Below are 24,184 nucleotides of genomic sequence, written 5' to 3'. Positions count from 1 at the left end.
CAATTGCAACATGAACGGCCTTGGTGGCATACCAAAGAAATATTGTGGATCCAGAAAGCTGACAGTTACCATTGCCAATATTGTCATACAGTCAACTTAGGTCGTTATTTTCTTGTACAAAAATGCATTTACACACAAAAAGTGAACATTTTGAGCGCTGTTATACTGAGCACTGGAGCCAAAGACTACAAAAACCAGTGGAAATCTGAATTCCAAACATTTTACTACGTTCAAGTGTAGATAGGGGATCCATTATACTTTTTTGGATACAGCGATTGACGAACTATGTCTTCCAGAGCTGGATGTTAACTATTTTTCAGTTTCTTGGCACACTCGTCTTCTTGTACTACCAGTTTTATTGGATAAGTACAAGGAATTTTCTCCTCCTATCCTAGTATAAGTATGTTGACAGCAATTTTAGTGACTTGTGACCTATGGTTAAGATTGTGTCATATTGGCGACAAAGTACATCCCGAGTCTGAAAAAACGTGAAACTTCGATCACACGCATTTAGTGACAGTAACAAAACTTGTTAAAGACTTCCTGCTGATCGTCCAGGCACGACGTTAAACTGCCGCCCATAAAAAATAGAAACAGGAATTGTACCCTTACGTTAGTGTTGTGAAATGTATAATCTTGTTCCGTAATATGATTATCGCTTAACATAGCTATTGCTTTACGTGAACGCAACCATTACACAATTATTGGTACACCAACAAACTTTTGACATTGCTATCTTATTGGCATTTTGTGATGACATACTTTGTTTTAGTTGCAGCATCGCTTTTATGATAAACTTTTGTGTATGATTTGCGTTAGCCTAAGAATGTGTTCCTCATTTTGTTCACTGCTTTATCATAATGATTTTTTGCTGCACATGCGCAGGATAATATACTTTGCTGCATTCCCTATCTGATCAAATATTTGTGATGCTGATATGTGTAGGATAATGAATTTGGCTGCATTGACTTCCTGAAAAACTATTTTTGTGCATAGTTGTATATTGCTGCGTCTAAAGTTTTATGAGAGCTCACTGTGGATAAGCAATTAATATTAGAGCCTGTAAAGAGGTAAATGTCATCACATAACAAATGGATCAAAAATTGGTGTGCGAAGAAAGTGTTGTGTACATAGTTCCGCGTAGTCAGCGCGTACACAACATTCCCAGTAGAGCGCGCGCCGCTAAGCACAACAGCGCAGGCGCAACGCTCGTCCGTCTCCGCACTACGAGATTGCGCTGTCATACAGACGGACCAAATTCTGCTTGCACCGAGCCGCGTATTAATATGTAATGCAGCCAATGAGATTGCTGCTAATGTAGAACCTTTTCTCCTCGCGGATCACACTCGTGCAGTGATACCTGAACGCGCGAGGTAGTATAACGAGTGTACAGCCCCCCGATGAGTCAGTCTGCGTTTGTCTGCACCAGTCTGTACCAGTCTGCATTATTCTGCATTTGTCTGTACCAGTCTATAGTCAAGTTTCAGTCTGCGACTAATAAGATTATCATATTCCTGTACATAGCCATGAAGATAAATGTATAGACACTTTGTCAAGTATCAGAGATATGGGAGAATAAGATTAACGTACGAAGGCCAAAGGAACTTCAGATTGTCAATTGTAAATAGCATCCAGAACCAAGTTAGTTATTTTTATGCTTGTTATTATTTTAATAAATGTGTGTGAAAATTAATCAAGTTCTGTTTAAAGTTGGTCACCGTCAATCGGCTACTCTAAGCGCGCAAGTGGCATTTCTATCGTCTGACCTAACGGCAGAAGATAAACACGCCACGATAAGACCACGAGACATATTGCTGACACTCGCCTACTTCGTTAGAGCGACAAGTCAAATAATCTGATGGTGTGTGTACCGAAGGTCTTACAGTACGCACACCACAGAGAGTAAGTTGAAAATGTAGCAGATGCATCTAGATATGAGCAAGAAATGTGATTGTTATGTGGAAATGTGAAGGCAGGCCGGTTGAATATTGTTTACATTGTGTGGGTATGATGTGATAATGCAATTAAGCAAACAGACTTTTTTTGGCAGGAAAATTGACCTGAAAGGTATTATTAAGTGAATATGATGTTTGTGACAGTTAAATTGAGATCAAGGATATTACGAGAAAAGTCTGAGATTAAAGAGAACAGACAGTATGAACCCAATACAGAGGTAAGAAAGCTGGTCAGTACACTATAATAGTGCATAACACTAGAGTAAAATATCACACAGTCTCACCGAGACTGTAGAGTGCACTTAATTCTGTTTCCTTTTCCGTTACGTGAACCATGATACATTTGTTTGCTTGTCTTCCGCCTTTGTTGTATATACCTACTTCCTCTCAAGTTGCGTTTATGCTTTTCATGTACTTATTTTTATTACATCTCTTCCTATGTTTAACAAATCAGTTGTTACTTATGAGTAACGAAGCATTTTCTATTATTGTGTGCATACTAGTTTTTCATGTAGATTTTCATGTCGATTTGTTGTCAATAGAAGATAACGATGTTCTGTTAGTTACTCCTCTTGTTAACTTTACCTTGTATCTGGCATATAATATTGCATAATTCCTTCTATGTGTAGATGTTTTCTGACCATAATGACCACTGTAATCTAAAAATATTGGTGTTTTGTACATAAGGTCCATCTTACATTTTCATGCAATGCTCCTTACTGTTTCAATTATTTGCTAGGAATGAGGTCATTCCTTAGAGACACAGTGCTGCATGTGTAGTTTACATAGCCTATTTGTAATGTAAATCACAATTTCAATAAAGTAGCCACCGTTTTAACTAAGTTTTACACACATTAAAGGAAATATTACTAGTCCAGTAAGAGTTCGGGCAATATGTGTGCAGCGGCACAGAAGAAGAAAGTCATGTCCGAAACAACAGACATTGTATCCATATAAGTAAAAAGTTCTGGCAATACCGGCCATGGCATTGTTGTAGTCAGCCGCTCTGGTGGCCGAGCGGTTCTAGGCGCTTCAGTCTGGAACCGCGGGACCGCTACGGCCGCAGGTTCGAATCCTGCCTCGGGCATGGATGTGTGTGACGTCCTTAGGTTAGTTAGGTTTAAGTAGTTCTAAGTTCTAGGGGACTGATGACCTCAGAAGTTAAGTCCTATAGTGCTCAGAGCCATGGTTGTAGTCACCTACAATCGATGGTACCGTGCGAGGGAGATTCAATGGTGACAGCAGAGGTGAAAGTTTCCCAGTCCGCCTTGTTTAAGGCCCATCTGGGCGTCCGTTTGTCTGACGCCGGGGTAGTGTGACCTGTCACACAGGTCGTCATGTGCTCTCCATTGGATAGATGGGAGAAGTCCTGGGCTGCAAATTGATAAATTAGTGGCCGAGTAACTACCTCGAGCCACACTGAAGTGTATGGCGGCCCCAGTATTTAAGAGGCAGACGTCGATCTGAGATGGTAAACTTTCGACATTGCTGCTTGAGCCAGTAAGCACGGTGCCACTCCACAAGGGGTTATGGGCGTTAAAATCTCCCAAAATGTTTAGGGAGTTGATCAATTAGTGCAGTTAATACATTCAGGGTTACTGCACCATCTGGAGGAATATATACATTGCAGACAGTTATTTCCTGCATCGTCCTTATTCTGACAGCCACAGCTTCAAGAGGGGTTTGAAGGGGTATCGTTTCACTACAGACAGAGTTTAGGACATAAACGCAAACTCCACCTGAAACTCGATTATAGTCGCTACAGTACCTGTAGTATCCCTTATAGCTGCGGAGGGCCGGGGTCCACATTACCAGGAACCAGGTTTCCTGGAGGGCTGGAAGCAGGTATCAAAAAGCTTAACAGTTGCCGTAGCCCACCCAGGCGGTGGAAAAAAAACGCCTCAATTCCACTGGAGGATGACGTCATCGTGAGACTGGGAAGGCATGGAACATTCACTGAGGCAGTTTACTTCTCAGGGTCACCTGCTGCCATTGACTTTTTGCCTGCTCTGACTATATCCATTGTGTCTGAGGGTCCAGCGAGATCTAGGTACTCAGCCGATGCCAGAATCTCCTCCTCATCTGCAGACACAGAGCTGGTAGGTAGCAGTGGAGTGGATGCCACCGCAATTCCCTTGGACTTGGAGACCTTTTTTTTGGATTTCTCTCACTGCTCCTTGGGTTTCCGTGGCTAGGAGGACTTCACTGATTCAGTCTCTGGGACTGATGATGATCGTGAAGCCGAACGACCATCTGCTAAGCATTCAGCCACTGGTGGGCGTCATCTTTCCCACTAGCAGAAACCTGGGAAGGGAGTGACGCAAGGGACCCCTTCCTAGCGAGTGGAGCCGAAGAAGACTTACGCTTCTCTGGCCCAGAAGTGGGGACTGATATCCCCAATCATTGAGGGGGTGTTGCTCCCAAAGTAGGTGGTGTGGGAGGAAGAGAAGAGTCCCCCATCATCAAGGGGGCAGGAGTAGTCTTCTGGTTCTGAGAGGCGACAGGAATGCGAGGAACTGATGGGATAAGAACTGTTCTCTTAATAGCGGTGTATGTGGAGGTCACAGCCACAGGATGTAGGTGCTCAAATTTCCTCTTAGCCTCAGTGTAGGTCAGTTGGTCCAGGGTTTTATATTCCATGATTTTCCTCTCTTTCTTTAAAATCCAGCATTCTGGTGAGCCAGATGAATGATGCTGTCTGCAGTTGACATAGATGGGAGGTGGTAGGGCACATGGAGTATTGGGATGTGATGGACATCCACGATCGCGACATGTGACACTGTAAGTACAGTGGGAAGACATATGGCCAAACTGCAAGCACTTAAAGCACTGCATTGGGGGAGGGATATATGGCTTGACATCACAGCAGAAGACCATCACCTTGACCTTCTCAGTCAAGGTGTCACCCTCGAAGGCCAAGATGCACTGGTGGTAACCTGGTTATCCCTTGGACCCTGATGGACGCGCCGGACGAAGTGAACACCTCGCCGGTCTAAATTGGCGAGCAGCTCGTCGTCAGACTGCAAAAGAAGGTCCCTGAGGAATATAATACCCTGGACGATATTTAAGCTCTTATGGAGCGTGATGGTAACAGAAATATCCCCCAACTTGTCACAAGGAGTAACGCCCGTGACTGGGCAGAGGATGCTGCTTTTATCAAGACTGACCCAGAGCGCATTTTGGACAAGCCCTCCACCTCCCCAAACTTGTCCTTCAAATGCTCCACCAAAAAATGAGGCTTCATGGACATGAAAGATTCCTCAACTCTCGTACATACGAGGTACAGGGGTGTATAAGCTTCTCTGCCATCCCTAGCTTGGTGATTTGGGGTCATATTGCTTACCACTGAAGTTAGACTTTGCCCGCTTAGAGAATGCTAGCAGCTGAGAACCAGCAATAGATGAAGTACTACCCTTCATGGCGTGTCATCTGCCCCGATGCCACCCACTCTGACCAGGGGCCCTCTTGACAAGCACCACCCAGACTCAGCAAGGGCCACCTGGCAGGATGGTCATTGCCGGGAGTCCCAATGCCCCAGGGAGATGGGCATCTACTCCATGGCATACGTGGGGAGTTGACGGCGCAGCCATTGGCAGAGCAATCCTGTGTTGTCAGGGGGCTACAACCAACAGGGTACATGGCGGCCCCACCACAACGGACTGGCTACCGTGCTGGATATGAGGTGCTAAGAAGTCCATGGTTATCGTCGGCGTAGAAAGCGACACTGCATAGTGCATGGTGGAAAACGCACCAAGGAAGGTGTCCTCGCCTAAGAGATGGAGAATTAGCGGGACTGCAATGCGACGAAAGGAAATTGGGCTATAGATCTCAATGCACGATGGACACGATGTACCTTGTAAGGTGCTCTTCCGCTCTTCCGAAAAATTTAGAAAGATGATGGTCAGACCCGACAGGGAACCGTCACATAAAAGCCAAAACGTGTGAGACTCCTTTTAGTCGCCTCTTACGACAGGCAGGAATACCTCAGGCCTATTCTAACAGCTGGACCCGCAGGAGGTGTTTAACAAATCTTTCAAAAACTAGATCCATTTATTTTCGTCACATTAAAAATGCAAGTGTTGAAAGACAAATCTTTTTTATAGTAAGGTTTAGTTGGGCCCCAGTGCTGATGATGGAAATCTGTTCGCACTCAGCGGTAAGGTCTGAGAGAGATTGGGGGCAACATATTTAGATCAACACTAACAATCCTCTCCGGTGACCCGGTAACTCATACTGGCGGAGAACACGAATATCATGTTACCTGATTATGCTTTCTGTCATATACCTTCCACAGCATAGCCTGACGTCTTACAGACCGTGTTTAGTTTGAAATCAAAAGAAATTTATACAGATAGTGTACTTCTAAAACCAACCCCTTTCATTCTTCTTCCGTCAGATTCCCCGTTTTGAGCAGCTTAACAGTTGGGTTCCAACAGTTTCACATCCATCCCTGTCGACAGGAGTGCGTCCCATACTATTTCACCACCTTCATAGCAGAAAGAAAAATAATAAAAAAAGACTTCTAGGTAACTAGGGATCCGTCCGTCTTCAGACTAAGATTTAATTGGTAAATTTCTGGGAGTGGCTAATTAGAACCTACTCTGGAGGGTAGCTCTTCGCACACTTTAAACAAAGTTTGAAGGCGCTTTGACTGAAACTGCTCTCTCTTTTCACTCTACTCTTTATACAGAGAGTTCGTTACTTACTTTCTCCTCTGCTGCTTGAATTACACCGCATACAGCCATCCGCCATGCACCTCTATTGTCAGCAATACTTTCTCACTGACCATGAATGACACCTGTTTTCTTCACATCTCTGTTACATGAACGGTTGTGTGAATCTTAACGAAAGTATCTTTCGCTTGGTGTTTCCCTGCCAAGTAGCATACCTCTTTGAAACTGAGTTCATACGTAGAAAGAACTGCTACACTATAGAACAGAAGGCAACTGCAAGAAATACGCAATGAGACGAACTGAAATACCACTTTTATTCAAAGACAGTAGGTCACCGCAGTTCATGATGGCCCGCTGGACTTTACTAAGGGTGGACTGAGGTTCTTAATAACCACCATGGGCAGCAGAGCATACTCTACTATGTTTTTCCATGCTGGCCACAGAGTTGGTAAAGAGGTCTTGTGGTATAGCGTGCCATTCTTCCACTAGAGTGCTTAACAACTTCTGAATGGTCGCTGGCGCTTGTGGACGTGCTGTAATAAGCCTCCATAAAGCATCCTAAATGTGATCGATGGGATTTAAATCGGGGGGAACGGGCCAGCCAGACTTCTCATTTCAAAATCTCCTTAAACTACGGTGTTCGACGCACTCGAGTAGACATCCGTAAAATAAGAAGTCACGGTTGAATGCACTCTGAAAAGACGCACATATGGAAGGATTACAGTGTAACGTTGACCGGTAAGAATACCGTGTTCACAGATTTCGATGTCAGCACGCTCATACGACTTTGTGCCTCTCCACACCATAACTCCCAGACCGCCAAAATGATCATGTTCAACAATATTCCTGGGTGCATTACGTGTTGCTCAGTCCTTCCCGCAGGCAGCAGTGCCCTAACTTCGTAACGCTCTTCATGCCGTTCAAACAATGCCGTGAGAGTGAACATAAAAGTTTTCTGGGAATGATATCATGTGATAATGTGTAAGACTACTGCTGTTGGAGGAAAACCAACGTTTCGGCCACGGTTGCAGCGGCCTTCTTCTGGATCTAATGGTGCGCTCTAGCTTTTTTTTTTTTCCTTTAATGAGTTTCGATTCCCCCCGGCCGGCTGGCAGCAGCTTAGTACGCCGCTCTTCAGCCTACAGAATTTGTTTAAAAAAAAATGAAGATAATAAATAACAAAAGCAGGCGATAACATCGGTGACTTAAATGCTAAAATGGCGGCAAATTGTGGAACGTAAAATTTAAAAACAGAGGGTTGGTGATGCCAATAAAATACAAAGGAAGCAGACAGGTAAAATAATAGACAGACAATTGAAAAACACGGCGACAGTATGGTTTCTGTTCGCAAAAGATATAAAAATGACACCCAGCGTCAGCATGATTTCTGTTTGCAGCACTTTGGAAAGACGCACAACACTGAACACTCACTTGCACTAAAAAGTAGGCACAAATAAGACACATCACAGCTGAGGGCAGACGGGGGGAACCTGGACAGATGGTGGGAAAGAAAAGGGGGAAGGAGTGGAAAAACGAAGTGGGGGGGGGGGAAGGAGCCGACGGAGGGCAAGGACGAGGACTCGCAAGAGGGGGGGGGGGTGAGCAGGCGCGAGAGGGAATGGGGAAAGGCAGAGGAGGGGAATGCAAAGGACTCGGGGGAGGGTCGGAGAAGGGAGGCAGACAGAGCGTACGTGGGGAAGGGTGGAAGGGGGGGGGGAGCCCAGGGAAAGGAAAGAGGAAACGAGATGAGGATCAGATAAATGGAGGGAGAGAGGGCATCGTCCGGGAGGAAGAGTTGATGGAAGCCACCTTCGTAAAGGAGATGAAGGGTGTAGAGATGGAGGGTAGGGGGGACACAACAATGAAGGCGTGGCAAAGGGCGGGGGTTGGAGAGGAGAGGAGCAACCAGGGGATGGGGGCATCAAGGCGGCGAGAGGTCTAGAGTATGCGGATATGTTTGAGGAATAGGAGCAGATGGGGGAAAGGAATCAGGTCGCAGAGGATCTGTGTGGGGGACGGCATGTGTTCTAGTTATGCGGTGTCCCTTATATTTTGTTGTTACTGTTCACTGTGCATGACATTACGTCATAATTTTAAGAAGATAGTTTCAGTGGTCACTTAAGGAAGAAGGTCATTGCGGTGGAGGGAGAAGGTAACCTCTATTGTCTATTGGCTCTTGTGTTATGTGCCATGATTGGTGGTCACCATCGAATGAGAAGTTGGCTTCTGTTTACCAAATGCTGGACGTCGGCCGCACGGCGGCTATTACTCGCTGGTAGTGCTCATGCCTCGTGTTGACAGCGCAGTCTGTTGGGCTCTGATTGCTGGCAGCCAAGATGGGGTAACCCTGAGTCCAACCTCCCTGTTCATGTTATTAGGATGTTTAAATATTTCGATGGCCTCTCTGATTTTGCGTTTCTTCATAACCGTCTGCTTGGCCAACACACAGGCCCCGCTGAATTTTATACCTTTTCCACAATCTTGCTGATGTTCTGTCACTGCTGATTTGTTGTATTGCCCTAGACGAATATAGCGCTCTTGTTCCCGAATGCGCGTTGCTATTGGCCTGCCAGTCTCGCTGATGTATGTCTCTCCACATTCGCGTTCCACCTCGTACACTCCTGAAGTGTGTAATGCATTCGCCTTGTCCTTAGTGGGGCCTAGCATGTCCTGGATCCTGCAACCACTATAGAAGACAGGCTGCACCCCAACCCAGCGAAGGTGTTTGCTTGTTCGGTCAGTAACATTTTTCACATAAGGTAAGCGCACTGTTGGTTGTGGTTTGTCTGCATCTTGCTTATCTTTCTTACTCCTGTTCGTCGACAAGGCTGTGTGGATCAACTTATGGCTGTAGCCATTGTCTATAAATTTTGTGCGTAGCCTTTTAAGCTCAGGTATTATGTTTTGAGCATCACTTAGGCGCTGCCCACGGATTGCCAAAAGATGGATGACAGAATACTTCTGCGCTGGGTGGTGGTAGGATTGGGCGTGCAGACACCGTTTCACCATGAGGCTATATAGCGAACATGTCGTCCGCGTATCTGAACCAGCAACGTGGGCGTAAAGGAGCTGAACCGAGGGCCGTTGCTTCAAATTCTTCCATGAATATGTCGTCTGCCAGAGGAGATAGGGGAGACCCCATTGCTACGCCGTCTGACTGCTCGTAGTATTTTCCTTGCCATTTGAAGTACGTTGAAGTCAGGTACAACTCAAACAGGTAGCATATGTCTAGCGGAACAAGCTCCTGAAGAATGCGGATAGTTTCATCTATTGGCACTTTCGTAAACAGTTACTTCACTTCAAAGCTGACAATGATGTTCGTAGGTTAAATTGTTTCTCCCTTTAGGCGTTCTACACTAACGCTCATAAATCAAGGATAATGCTGATATATGGTGAAACAACGCTTTGGTTGGCGATTTTCGGGTTTAAATCATCTCACGGTATGACCATGCGGTGCATTTGACTTGCGGTCGTCGCACGGTGGCGCTTGCAGCAGCCCACATACGCAGAGTTGTGTTGGTGCATGTCAGAGTACGGCGAAGTGAATAAGTGTTCAGACGTTTTGAGACGTGCTAATGGTGACTGTGTGTTGAAAATTGCTCACATATTGATGACGTTATTAGGGGTACAATACTAGGGCGACTGGAGGCTGGTCAATCACAGCAGGTCGTAGCGCGAGCCCTCTGAGTGCCACAAAGTGTGATCTCAAGATTATGGCAACGATTACAGCAGACAGGAAACGTTTCCAGGCGCTACAGTACGGGACGTCCATAGTGTACAACACCACAAGAAGACCGATATCTCACCATCAGTGTCCGCAGACGGCCACGGAATACTGCGGGTAGCCTTGCTCAGGTCCATACCACAGCCACTGGAATAGTTGTCTCCAGACACACAGTCTAGAGACGACTGAACAGACGTGGTTTATTCGACTGAAGACCTGCAAGGTAATTCCACTGATCCCGGGTCACAGAAGAGCCGGTAAAGCCTGGTGTGAAGAACTCAGCACATGGTCAGTGGGACAGTGGTCCCAGGTTATGTTCACGGACGACTCAAGGTATAGTCTGAAGAGTGATTCTCGTCGGGTTTCCATCTGGCGCGAACCAGGAACCAGATATCAACACCTTAATGTCCACGAAAGGTACCTGCATGGAGATCGTGGTTTCATGGTTTGGGGTGGGATTATGATTGGTGCACATACACCCCTGCATGTCTTTGACAGAGGCATCGGGACGTCATTTTGCACCAGTATGTCCACATGTCTGCCTTTTCAGGGGTGCAGTGGGTCCCACCTTCCTCCTGATGGATGATAACGCACGGCCCACTGAGCTGCCATAGTGGAGGAGTATCTTGAAACAGAAGATATCAGGCGAATGGAGTGGCCTGGCAGTTCTCCACACCTAAACCCCATCGAGCACGTCTGGGATGCTCTCGGTCGACGTAACGCTGCACATCTTCAAATCAGTAGGACACTTCAGGAGCTCCGACAGGCACTGGTGCAATAATGGGAGGCTATACCCCAGAAGATACTCGACCACCTGATCCAGAGTATGCCAACCCGTTGTGCGGCGTGTGTACGTGTGCATGGTGATCATATCACATATTGAAGCTGGGGTACATGGGCAAGAAACAGTGGCGTTTTGTAGCACATGTGTTTTGGGACGGTTTTCTCAACTTATCACCCATACCATGGACTTACATATCTGTGTCGTGTGGAATACCTATGTGCCTATCCTATTAGCGCCAGTTTTGAGTAGTGCCACGTTGTGTGGCAGCACATTCTGCAATTATCCTTAATCTATGAGCATGAGTGTATAAAGTGCGTCGAGTTCTTCACGTAAGAGTCCTTCTTGCCAAATAGACGTCTTAATTTTCAGACTAGATACTTTGTCAAATTGTAAGTACGCGAATTGATCCCATTCGCTATTGGCCTCAAAGGGTAACTTTCCTTATGTATCTTTGGAACACCGTAAATTCTAGGAGAGACTGGTACTCTGGGAATAAGACTCTTGTTTATGTCAGCGTCAATTCTCGAGTCCTTCTGTTGAAAATCTTCCTGCGTCGGGGAAGCCTAATATAACACAGTACTGTAGTATTTAAACAACACATAATCACTCTGTATTCAGTCTCTCTGCCTTGAACCCCAGTATCTTGTGGATGATGTAAAAAGTATAGTACTCACATAGTGCGTATCGTCTTCCTGGTTGTAGGCCAGCTTCACGATGCCATACGATCCCTGTGAACACAAGAGAACAGCTGTAAGTCGTTTCGTACCGTTAGAGCTCGAAAATGTTCCTACCATCAGACTGTGCCCACATATAATTACAAGTACTCAGTGGTAGGCCGGTGGCGGGAAACAAGGGGCTCCAATGGCAAATTCTGATGGGTTGAAGACAATGCAGGAATCGCTGCTTGCTGTTTTGTGGAACCCGTAGTGGAGGTGGTTTATTGTTCATATCCTCCGAGCTCCAATTACATCTCTAGTTTGTGTATGTGTTGCATGATTGAGATGGGTCATTGGTTATTGTAGTTAAATGTTATATTCAGTATTTTACGGGAGAATACAGAATGAATGGAATGGAGAATTCAAACGATATACCCGACACACAGGGACCTTCCGCACGAAACGTCCGTACCAATGGACAGATCTCTCCATAGCTTCACATGCCTTCACACCACGAGACATTATCAATGTGAGTGTGATTTAAAAGAAAACACTGAAATGGTGGTTAGAATTGTAACGTCATCGCATTACCTGTTGACGGCCAACTACCGGTAAAGAAATTTTCGTTCTCCACAAGGATTCGAATCCATGCCCTCAGACTGCCTGTATCTCAGCATTATACGATAAAATTGTATTAAACATATCGATAACAACGCGTTGATTGGAGACCGAACTTTGCTTGTGTGATTGGTGGGGGGGGGGGGGAATATTCTGGTGGCGTACTTTTCATAGGAATCACAACAGCATTTTCCTTAAAAGCTTTACAGAAACCAGGGAGTTTTAACCCAGCATTTTAACTACCTTGTTATCTTTCTCGGTCGGAAATTACGGGGAAATTTTAGGTACAAATTAGGCAAGCGCTCTCCTAAGTTCCATAGCTGTAAGTTTTGAAAGCTCTTTTTCCGGTCGTCAGTCTTCTGACAGGTTTTATGCGGCCCGTCAGGATTTTCTCTCTTATCATTGGTTGTCTTGTGACAGCGAGAGCGAGAGCACCAGCAGCAGCACAGTACTGTTTGTATAAAGCGTTTATTTTGCATTTTGTTTACGACCTTCCACTAAGGAAGGGATTCTATTTGTGTTTATCTGCTCTGCATAGTAACTAAAAGTTCTTGATAAAACTTTACGTAGTTTTCGTGTTAGATTTCTTAGTGTTTTCTTGATCGTTTAGAACAGAAAGCGCCCTAAAACCGTCATTTGTTTGTTTCGCGGCCGTTAGCCACTAGTCACTTGAATCAGCAGTTGTCTTGTGACAGCGAGAGCGAGAGCACCAGCAGCAGCACAGTACTGTTTGTATAAAGCGTTTTTGTACTTATTTGCTGCGCTTAGCTTTTAAATAGTTTTTCTGGGAAAACCTAGCGTAGTTTTCGCGTCTCGTATTTCAGTGAGTGTTTCTTGATTATCAGAGTAGCTCATCAGAAGATTATCTTGGGAATTTGTCACCGTATAGGGTAGGGTAAACATAGTCATGTGTAGGGACTGTGGTTGTTGTGAGCGGACGCAAGGAGAATTGGCCACTCTTCGGGGGCAAGTGGAGGCTTTGTCTGTTAGGCTCATCGAGCTCGAGGCGCAGGCGTCGGCTCGTAGTGGCGTTGGGGCAACTGTGGTGAGACCTATGCCTACTTCGGTGGCCTTGGAATCACATGGAACCCCTGATGTCGCTGCGTCTTCCGGCAGTGAGCATCTTACCGGTCAGCCATCACTCCAGGGTGAATGGCGGACCGTGGTGGGCTCTCGCGTGCCTGGCCGAAAGGCGAAGGTGGGATCTGGCCGCGTGGCAGCTGCCTTACCCCTTTCCAACAGGTACGGGGTGCTTCCTAGTGGTGATGACATCGTTTCCGAGCCACCACAGGATGCCTCGCCTGTTGGGCCAGTGGCCGATTCTCCGGCAAGGTCCCGACAGTCACAGAGGGCGGGCCTATTAGTTATAGGGAGCTCCAACGTTAGGCGGGTTATGGAGCCCCTCAGGAAAATAGCGGGTAGGTCGGGGAAGAATGCCAGTGTGCACTCGGTGTGCTTGCCGGGGGGTCTCGTCCGTAATGTGGAGGAGGCCCTTCCGGCAGCTATTGAACGCACTGGGTGTGACCGGCTGCAGATAGTAGCACATGTTGGAACGAATGACGCCTGCCGCTTGGGTTCTGAGGCCATCCTTGGTTCCTTCCGGCGGCTGGCTGATTTGGTGAAGACAACCAGCATCGCACGCGGAGTGCAAGCTGAGCTTAATATCTGCAGCATAGTGCCCAGAGTCGATCGCGGTCCTCTGGTTTGGAGCCGTGTGGAGGGTCTAAACCAGAGGCTCAGACGACTCTGCGACTATAATGGTTGCAAATTCATCGACCTCCGTTATTGGGTGGAGAACTGTAGGGCCCCCCTAGACAGGTCAGGCGTGCACTACACACCGGAAGCAGCTACTAGGGTAGCAGAGTACGTGTGGCGTGCACACGGGGGTTTTTTAGGTTAGAGGGACCCCCCCTTGGGCGAAACGATAAAATACCTGACGGCTTACCAGAGAGGACATTATCATCGTTGATAAAGAACGTCCGTCCTCAGAGACCAAAAACAGGAAAAGTTAACGTAATATTGGTAAACTGCAGGAGTATCCAGGGCAAGGTTCCTGAATTAGTATCTCTTATTGAAGGAAATAGTGCGCATATAGTATTAGGAACGGAAAGTTGGTTAAAACCGGAAGTGAACAGTAACGAAATCCTAGACACAGAATGGAATATATACCGCAAGGATAGGATAAACGCCAATGGTGGAGGAGTATTTATAGCAGTAAAGAATTCAATAATATCCAGTGAAGTTATTAGCGAATGCGAATGTGAAATAATCTGGGTTAAGCTAAGTATCAAAGGTGGGTCAGATATGATAGTCGGATGCTTCTATAGACCACCTGCATCAGCAACCGTAGTAGTTGAGCGCCTCAGAGAGAACCTGCAGAACGTCGTGAAGAAGTTTCGTGATCATACTATTGTAATAGGGGGAGACTTCAATCTACCAGGTATAGAATGGGATAGTCACACAATCAGAACTGGAGCCAGGGACAGAGACTCTTGTGACATTATCCTGACTGCCTTGTCCGAGAATTACTTCGAGCAGATAGTTAGAGAACCAACTCGTGAAGCTAACGTTTTAGACCTCATAGCAACAAATAGACCGGAACTTTTCGACTCCGTGAATGTAGAAGAGGGTATCAGTGATCATAAGTCAGTGGTTGCATCAATGACTACAAGTGTAATAAGAAATGCCAAGAAAGGAAGGAAAATATATTTGCTTAAAAAGAGTGATAGGGCACAAATCGCAGAATATCTGAGTGACCACCATCAAACGTTCATTTCTGAGGAAGAGGATGTGGAACAAAAATGGAAAAAATTCAGAAACATCGTCCAGTACGCCTTAGATAAGTTCGTACCGACTAAGGTCCAAAGCGAGGGGAAAGATCCACCGTGGTATAACAATCATGTACGAAAGGTACTACGGAAACAAAGAAAGCTTCATCATAGGTTTAAGAGTAGTCGAATCATAGCTGATAAGGAAAAGCTGAACGAAGCGAAAAAGAGCGTAAAGAGAGCAATGACAGAAGCATTCAACGAATTCGAACATAAAACATTGGCAAACAATCTAAACAAGAACCCTAAAAAGTTTTGGTCATATGTAAAATCGGTAAGCGGATCTAAATCCCCTATTCAGTCACTCGTTGACCACGATGGCACCGAAACAGAGGACGACCGAAGAAAGGCAGAAATACTGAATTCAGTGTTCTGAAACTGTTTCACTGCGGAAAATCGTAACACGGTCCCTGACTTCAGCCGTCGCACGGACGCCAAAATGGAAAATATTGAAATAAACGATATCGGAATTGAAAAACAACTGCTATCACTTAGTAGCGGAAAAGCATCCGGACCAGACGAGATACCCTTAAGATTCTACAGTGATTATGCTAAAGAACTTGCCCCCTTTCTATCAGCAATTTATCGTAGATCGCTGGAAGAACGTTAAGTACCTAGCGACTGGAAGAAAGCGCAGGTCGTTCCCATTTTCAAGAAGGGTCATAAATCAGATGCGAATAATTATAGGCCTATTTCGCTTACGTCAATCTGTTGTAGAATAATGGAACATGTTTTGTGTTCTCGTATTATGACGTTCTTAGATAATACAAATCTCCTTCATCATAACCAACATGGATTCCGCAAACAGAGATCATGTGAAACTCAGCTCGCCCTATTTGCCCAAGAAATTCACAGTGCCGTAGACACTGGCGAGCAGATTGATGCCGTATTCCTGGACTTCAGGAAGGCATTTGATACGGTTCCGCACTTACGTTTAATGAAAAAAATACGATCTTACGGAATATCGGACCAGGTTTGTGATTGGATTCAGGATTTCCTAGAAGAAAGAACACAACATGTCATTCTTAACGGTTCAAAATCTGCAGATGTAGAGGTAATTTCGGGAGTACCGCAAGGAAGCGTGATAGGACCTTTATTGTTTACAATATACATAAATGACTTAGTTGACAACATCGGTAGCTCCGTGAGGCTATTTGCAGATGACACGGTTGTCTACAAGAAAGTAGCAACATCAGAAGACTCGTACGTACTTCCAGGAAGACCTGCAGAGGATTAATGCATGGTGCGACAGCTGGCAGCTTTCCCTAAACGTAGATAAATGTAATATAATGCGCATACATAGGGGCAGAAATCCATTCCAGTACGATTATGCCATAGGTGGTAAATCATTGGAAGCGGTAACGACCGTAAAATACTTAGGAGTTACTATCCGGAGCGATCTTAAGTGGAATGATCACATAAAACAAATAGTGGGAAAAGCAGGCGCCAGGTTGAGATTCATAGGAAGAATTCTAAGAAAATGTGACTCATCGACGAAAGAAGTAGCTTACAAAACGCTTGTTCGTCCGATTCTTGAGTATTGCTCATCAGTATGGGACCCTTACCAGGTTGGATTAATAGAAGAGATAGACATGATCCAGCGAAAAGCAGCGCGATTCGTCATGGGGACATTTAGTCAGCGCGAGAGCGTTACGGAGATGCTGAACAAGCTCCAGTGACGGACACTTCAAGAAAGGCGTTACGCAATACGGAGAGGTTTATTATCGAAATTACGAGAGAGCACATTCCGGGAAGAGATGGGCAACATATTACTACCGCCCACATATATCTCGCGTAATGATCACAACGAAAAGATCCGAGAAATTAGAGCAAATACGGAGACTTACAAGCAGTCGTTCTTCCCACGCACAATTCGTGAATGGAACAGGGAAGGGGGGATCAGATAGTGGTACAATAAGTACCCTCCGCCACACACCGTAAGGTGGCTCGCGGAGTATAGATGTAGATGTAGATTTCACCCTTAACTATAAGTTCGCTTCCAAAGCTTTCTTTTCTGTCTTCTTCAATTTGAAGGTTAAACCGTAGAGGAGAAAGACTGCATACCCGTGATCCATCCTTTTTAAACAGAGCTCTTATCTCTGGGTCTCCCATTCTTGTTGAAAACAGCAATGTTAATTAATCAGGCGATACCAAGAAATCAAGCGTTATTAAGTAGTCAAGCGCTGGTAATAAGTCAGGCGATATCGGATCAGTATTGGTATGCATGCAACAGCATGCTTACCAATACGTTCCTAAACTTAGCGCAGAAAACTAGATTTTTCCGAGCCTGATACGTCGGGTCCTATTAGTGATAGATAGGTACGCTCAAGTCATGTGGACAAACTTGTTCTAGAGGCTATTTGTATACCCAACAGATGGTTCGCCTTACTGTTAATATCCTACAGTACAGCGACAAATTTAGAATATTACACACTTCCTCCAACTTAGGCAGACGGGCCAGATAAGTTGGAAACTTTTTTCCCTTCATTAGAGGTAGTCTACCTTGCGCCTTAAGGGGCTTATGGTGTCACCATTAATACACGGACTGTTCCCGAGAAAACACGTTTTCTTTTGTTTTAGCGGTCAGCAGCAGATATCTAAATAACCGCAGCAAATTCCTCAAATTTTAATGTTATGTTATCTAGGCATATATCTAGAAATGTCATCTTCCCATTTTCAAAAATATTTATCCGTTATCGAGAGGAACTCCAAAAACATGTTATTTTTTGTGCCACAACCGAGCCGCTGATTCCAAGACAACTATAAACAAAAAACGACTCTAATATATACGATATATTACTAAGAACCATATCTCAAATAAACATGAAAATTTTATTTATACATTTATGTTTCTGAGATACAGACGTTCAAAGCTACCCTACTCGTCAAATCCGGCGTGAGCCAAAAACGTAGTTTATCAAGAGACATAGCACGGAGAAATATGCTATTAAGTTCCTCCATAATCATCAGAAGGATTCTGGGAACCAAACGTTGTTGTACTGAAGCACATACAAAATCTTTGTGCACGTAAAATACGGTGCGAGGTATAAAATTATTTGTTTAGGGTTACTTAAATTTCAGAAAAATAAAATATCAATATTTACTAACCAATAAAGTTCTTTCCACACTAGTAACATGCCCCGATGTGACAAAGAAAATAAGAGAAACAACGGAAAAACGCTCTTACCACAGAAAATATGCTTATATTTAAAAAACTCTGACTCAGAAGTTGGGTATCAGCTGCCTCATTCTACCTTCCTCAGCATCTTTAAAAATTTTACCAAAAATATTGGCAGCTGACATATTCGTGCTTTTTTACTCTGAGAGAGAAGGGGATAACGGCAGTGGGAAAGAGGTGTAAAAAACGCTGGAACATAGTATACAGTGGTTGTGATATAGAAGGATCGATGGAGTCAATGGCAGTATGAGAGAAAGAGAGGGACAAAATGGCAGTTGAACATACCAGACAGTAACAAAACAGTGCTACGAAAGGAGTGAAGTACACAGTGCCACTGGGAGAGGAATAAAGAGAAGGAGAATGTGGAAGTGGGTATGACAAAGTGTTAGAGTCTATGACAGTTACAAAGAGGAAGTGCTAAATTGTGACAGTGAGAAGAGACAGCAGCAGTGGGGATGAATGAATGAGAGGGACTTTGTGGGAGTGAGAAGAGGATTTGTATGTTAGAAGGAGTGGGAATATGTTCTCATGCCAAAAGTTTTGAGAACATTTTTGAAGGTGCTGAGGAAGGTAGAATGGGGCAGGTGGCAACCTACTTTTCAGTCAGAGTCTTTTAAACAGGAGCATTTTCCTCTTTTTTGGGTTCCTATAGGAGCACTTTTCCGCTGGTATCCATAGACGTGCGTTACATTTACTTATGCTTAGCTCTACTATTGCTACCAAGGGTCATCCGGCATGCGGTCGCTGTGCTGTGGCTCACAGAGTTTACAGTCACGAGTAGATGTAAAGCGAAAAATTCCTCGGAAATGCTAAACCAGGAACAGCAATGCTGAGCGCGGATATGAAAAGTCTTCCTGCGAGATTACACGTCAGAGTGCTCTGTTTCCACCCGTTTTCCTTTTTTCCCGTGTTTTCCCAGAGCCGCAGCAATGCCGAGTGCAGTTTGCTCATTAACAGAATCGCGGCCAGCGCTGCCTTAATTTGTGCTTCCGTCGCCTCGTAGCTCGGCGCTTATCTCGGCCAGAGCAGCGCCCGGGCCGCCGCGTGCCTTATCTCCATCCAGCAGCGTCCTCTCGCTCTCTCTGCCTCCCTCTCCCCCTCTCTCCCCCTCTCCCCCTTCCTCTCCCTCTCTCTCCCTCCTCACCCCAATGCTCATCCAGAACAGCGGGTCTCGAAGTGATAGGGCGCGAACCACCTGTCCGACGAAGGCAGCACAAGCCACTAGTCCTACCGTTGGGAACGGTTTGTCTGCAAATCAGTACAGAGACATTAAGTAACAAAATCCACATTGCTGCCTTAGTAGTGCAGTGTTTTCATTGCGATTGATCCACTTCGGCTAGGCTGTCATCTACAGATCATCTGCGAAAGTTACATAATATTTTTATTTTATTTTACTGTAATGTTCGTTACCGTGTTTTCAGTTATACAGATTCTGTACTTACTTCCACACATCAGCAATGGTCTCTGTCACTTTGTGTTCTATTACAGTGTGGTGCAGATTTAGGACTCTTGTGTTAAAAGCTGTTTCGTGATTTGCTGCTTTTACTCATTTTTATAACTATGTTTTATCGTCAGATTTGATAGCTGTGACAGTTGACCAAGGATGTTTGTACGGTTACAGTTGCTGTCATAGACTTTGGATATTATGGTGTATTGATGTTATCGTTTTGGACTGTATATATGGATTCTACTGATGCCTGTGGGCACACAGTCTAATGGACACAGTCACGACGCATTCTGATGCGAAAGCTATTACAGTTTGACTGCTGGAGCGACACTAGCACCCCAAGCGATGAGAAAGCAGTCACATGCGTCGTAAGAATAATGTTCATATTTAATTATTTTCTATTTAATTAAGGGTATAGTTATTACACTTATGCGTTCCGTTAATTGATAAATTTCCAAGAGACACGAATTATCGTGAAATACATATAAACACAGCCGAATCACACTGATTCAATAACATAAGTTAAAACTCATCCATGAATATGTCTATATTTTCAGCTTATTCTTCTGACGCATTTCATGCGTGAGAAGCCCCTATTTCTGTTGCTATTACCATAGGCACTTTCCTGGACACTCCAAAATTTTTTATGGAGTCCATTGATTCGCCCTTTCTTCCACTTCACTGGACTTCCTAACACACGATAATGTTTATAAATTACCTTTACTTCAGAAATGAATGTGTTGAAGATTGTTGCCTTTTTTGGCTCAGATTTAGCAATAAATGTGGAATCTGTTTTTCCTGTGCTGGGAAACAGTTTTATTGCTTTTGACGATTTATTATCTCTTCTCTGTGGATTTTCCGTAAGCTACATGTGTGTAGCTTAGTTGTTACGTTAAATAATGTAGGTTTTACATTCCATATAGGCTTCGTATGTTCCACATTCACTGATTTGGCTGAAAGTGTAGAGAAGAAAACTGCTATGTTTGATAGATGTAAGACGTCTTTTGCAAAAGTCGAGTTTTCTGGGGTTTACTAGAAATTTTTCGTTATTAAAGGAAAATTACGTTATTCTGTTAATGTCTGTACGTTACAAGAGAGTTGTAAATAAACTGACCTGTAATGCACCATTTCGTGTGACCCAGAGTCCTTAGGAAACTAAATAATCAAAAATGTAGTGTTATTTTTTAGTTATCGTAGATATTTATGGCGCTACATACACTCCATATTGTAAAAACTATATTACGAATCAAGATAAACGTTAAGACCCCCATGCATCCTATATGGTATTCAGAAGTGTTGATCGCTGACAGCTTGTGGCGCTGCTATTTGTGCAAGTAATAAAAACAAAACGGCATGTCGCGATTCTTATGTTAAACTGTATTAACATGCCATAGAAACTGCAACCATATAGCATCTTTGCATAGCACAACTGCCATGTCTGACGATGAAACGTCAAATGAGAAAAATTACTAGAAAGTAAATAAACGGCAGCAAGCCACAAAACAGCTTCTAGCATAACAGCCCTAAACATACACCACGTTGTAATAAAACAAAAAGTGATAGCGACCACCGACGATATATGGAGGTAAGAAAAAAATTTTTATATCTCAAAGTTCGATAACCAACAGCATAATAAAATAAAATAAAAATATTATGTTACTTTTCAAGATGGTCTGTATATAGCAATCTAGTCTAAATGGACCCTGAACAATTAGAACAATAAACTACAGCTATCCGTATTTTATTACATAATGTCTGCAAGATATATCTTCAATGGTGCGGGCCCATTGGATCGTAAATCAATACAGGGTGACATTTCACACTTGCAGACTTATGACTGAAAACGTGTATTATTTAACTGTGTCCTGAAAGACGTAGTTTTTTCTATGCGATTGTCATTTATATTCGAAAGAGGCAATTCGTTTCAGTTCTTATTAGCTAATATCGTCCCTCTACCTCTACACCGGGCAGTGTCAAGCAATTTGCTGGTAAGTCTAAAAATGCTGAAAGATTAATGGAAAATTTAGGTCATAATACATTATTATAATTTCTTCATATGTGGGTCGACAGCATTGTCTGAATGATTGAACTATGTTAACCACCACAGCTGTCAACTTTATTCCTTTGACCCTCCATGCATATAAATTACACTACTGGCCTGCTTTGACCTTAGCTCACTTTCAAATATATGATATTGGTGATGTGTGTATGTCGCATTTATTTGTTCTTTTTAATTTTAAATATATTTTTAATATACGGCCAATGAGCGATGGTTGAAGATCTACAATAATACTGAGTACTTTTTTTTGTTTTGTAAATAAAAACCGCCATTTCTTACTGCACAAACATTTCTGTGCTTGCTACGGAGGATGGCAACGCAAACAAGCTTGATACTCTGGGGCTGAGTACATTTCACTTGGCTCAGTTGTGCCAAGACTGAGAATCAACGTAACACTTCCGGTGTAGCACTGTGTCACTGAACTGTAATCATTTTTAATATAGGAGGGCTGCTGGAATTCTCTTAATTGATCTTTCAGATAGTTAACTCGTTCTGCGCTCTGTATTGATCCCTACACAATCTGGAAACTGCCCCTAGCACAGTTGATCGCTGTAAGCGAGAAGCTCACACATGTTAAGACAACCTGTTGTTTCAACGAAGCTATTCACTTAAGTACTCAGTACCATGTTTTACATGCAGCCTTTTATCTCTTCTGTTGTGTTACATTATATGAAACTGTGTACTTTGTAATTACTTCATAGATGTTTTACGAGTCAGATAGTGTTAGAAAATTATTTGTTGCCCATTATATGTTTCATCATTTTACATATAACTAGAATACCAGAGCTTGCTGATCACTACCTATGACAGTGGTTGAAGCCTAATTCTAATATTCACATAGTGGTCGAAGCAAATTCAACGTATGTGAGTAAACAACGAAAGACTTAACATTCAAAACATTACACTGAGGAAAGTATCCAAAATGTAGCAAGCTACTAACTTTATCTGTTTCAAGTAAGTTTCAGAGAGATTATTTGCTACCCAGTGTATAAACTCGCTCGACTGGTTATGGATATATATTTTTGTACTTAAGCATTATTTAGGTTTTTGCTATATTATGGTGTTAAAATATAATTCATAGTCATATCTCAAATAAAACATAAAAATGTGCATTTCTTATCAAAGAACTTAGTTACACTCTTTGCTAATGTATTTTTTCCACCAAGAATCAAGAATCAAGTAGCAACTGCAACAGTAGATACGCAAACAAGACCAAACATTTCAGAATGGAAGAACATTTATACAGCGCACATGGACAGTATACGCGAAACAAACTGTTTTCCTCCTATTTATACACACGTAGAATGTTCTGGAAATTTACAATAGTCAATAAAGAAGCGAATCCCGGAACATTATAGAAATAGGAAACGTTAAGTAATTGAGGGAAGCAGGAATCAAACGGATGGCTCTTAACGTTAAGAGTATGTAGGCAAGTTGTTCAGCCACCTATAAGGAAAATTTGTCTGTACGGTTGAACCTAGCTGGCGTAAGCCAGTTCCCGGCCTAGGTACAAAGGCGAGAATCACTTAGCCTGAAATGGATATACTAAAAGGCATATGGACGGCGGTCGCTCTTATGATTCTTGAACAGAGTATTCGCTATTACTAATCGAAATTTATTGAAGAACTCAGTCTTTCTCTTCTGTCATTCCTATTACCAAGTCCACAATTCCCGTGGCTCTTTCTTCTACTCCTTCCCCTACAACTGCATGCCTATCCTCTGTGAGTATTAGATTACGTACTGAATTACCCGTTTAATATACTCGCATACTTTATCTCTCCATTTGCTGATTGCGACGCCGACACGTATACCTGAACTATCGCTGTCGATTCTGATGAAAACAACCCTGTCACTGAACTGTTCACAGTAACACACTCTCTGCCATACCTTCCTACTGGTAACGAATCCCACTTCCTTTATACCATTTTCTGCTGCTGTTGATACTACTCTATACTCGTCAGATGAGAAATCCTTATCTTCTTTCCATTTCACTATTTATACATTGAGCCTCTTTCAGATTTTCTAGCTTACCTACCACGTTCAAACGTTTGACATTCCACGCCCCCCCCCCACTTGTGGACCGTTATCCTTTAGTTTGTTATTCAATATTTTTTTCATGGTCGTCCTGCCCCATGGCTATCCCCTTTCGGAGATCCGAATGGGGGACTAGTCAGGAATCTCTTGCCAATGGAGAGATCATCATAACACTTTTACAATTACAGGCACCATGTCCTACGGATACACATTATTTGTTTTTAATGC

The 24,184-nt window shown here is 43.7% G+C and overlaps 1 protein-coding gene across 1 annotated transcript in view; it reads right to left on the bottom strand.

The window, feature by feature from the left end:
* LOC126100306 (calcium/calmodulin-dependent protein kinase kinase 1) overlaps positions 1 to 24,184 on the bottom strand; it is a 449,773-nt gene that overhangs the window by 118,030 nt on the left and 307,559 nt on the right. Inside the window, exon 4 of the mRNA XM_049910915.1 lies at positions 11,811 to 11,864. Coding sequence (XP_049766872.1) covers positions 11,811 to 11,864 — 54 coding nt within the window. The remainder of the gene's footprint in view (positions 1 to 11,810; positions 11,865 to 24,184) is intronic.

The sequence above is a fragment of the Schistocerca cancellata genome, chromosome 9 (genome assembly GCF_023864275.1).
Source record: "Schistocerca cancellata isolate TAMUIC-IGC-003103 chromosome 9, iqSchCanc2.1, whole genome shotgun sequence".
Taxonomy (NCBI): Eukaryota; Metazoa; Arthropoda; class Insecta; order Orthoptera; family Acrididae; genus Schistocerca; species Schistocerca cancellata.
This window is presented reverse-complemented; position numbering and strand designations above follow the sequence as displayed.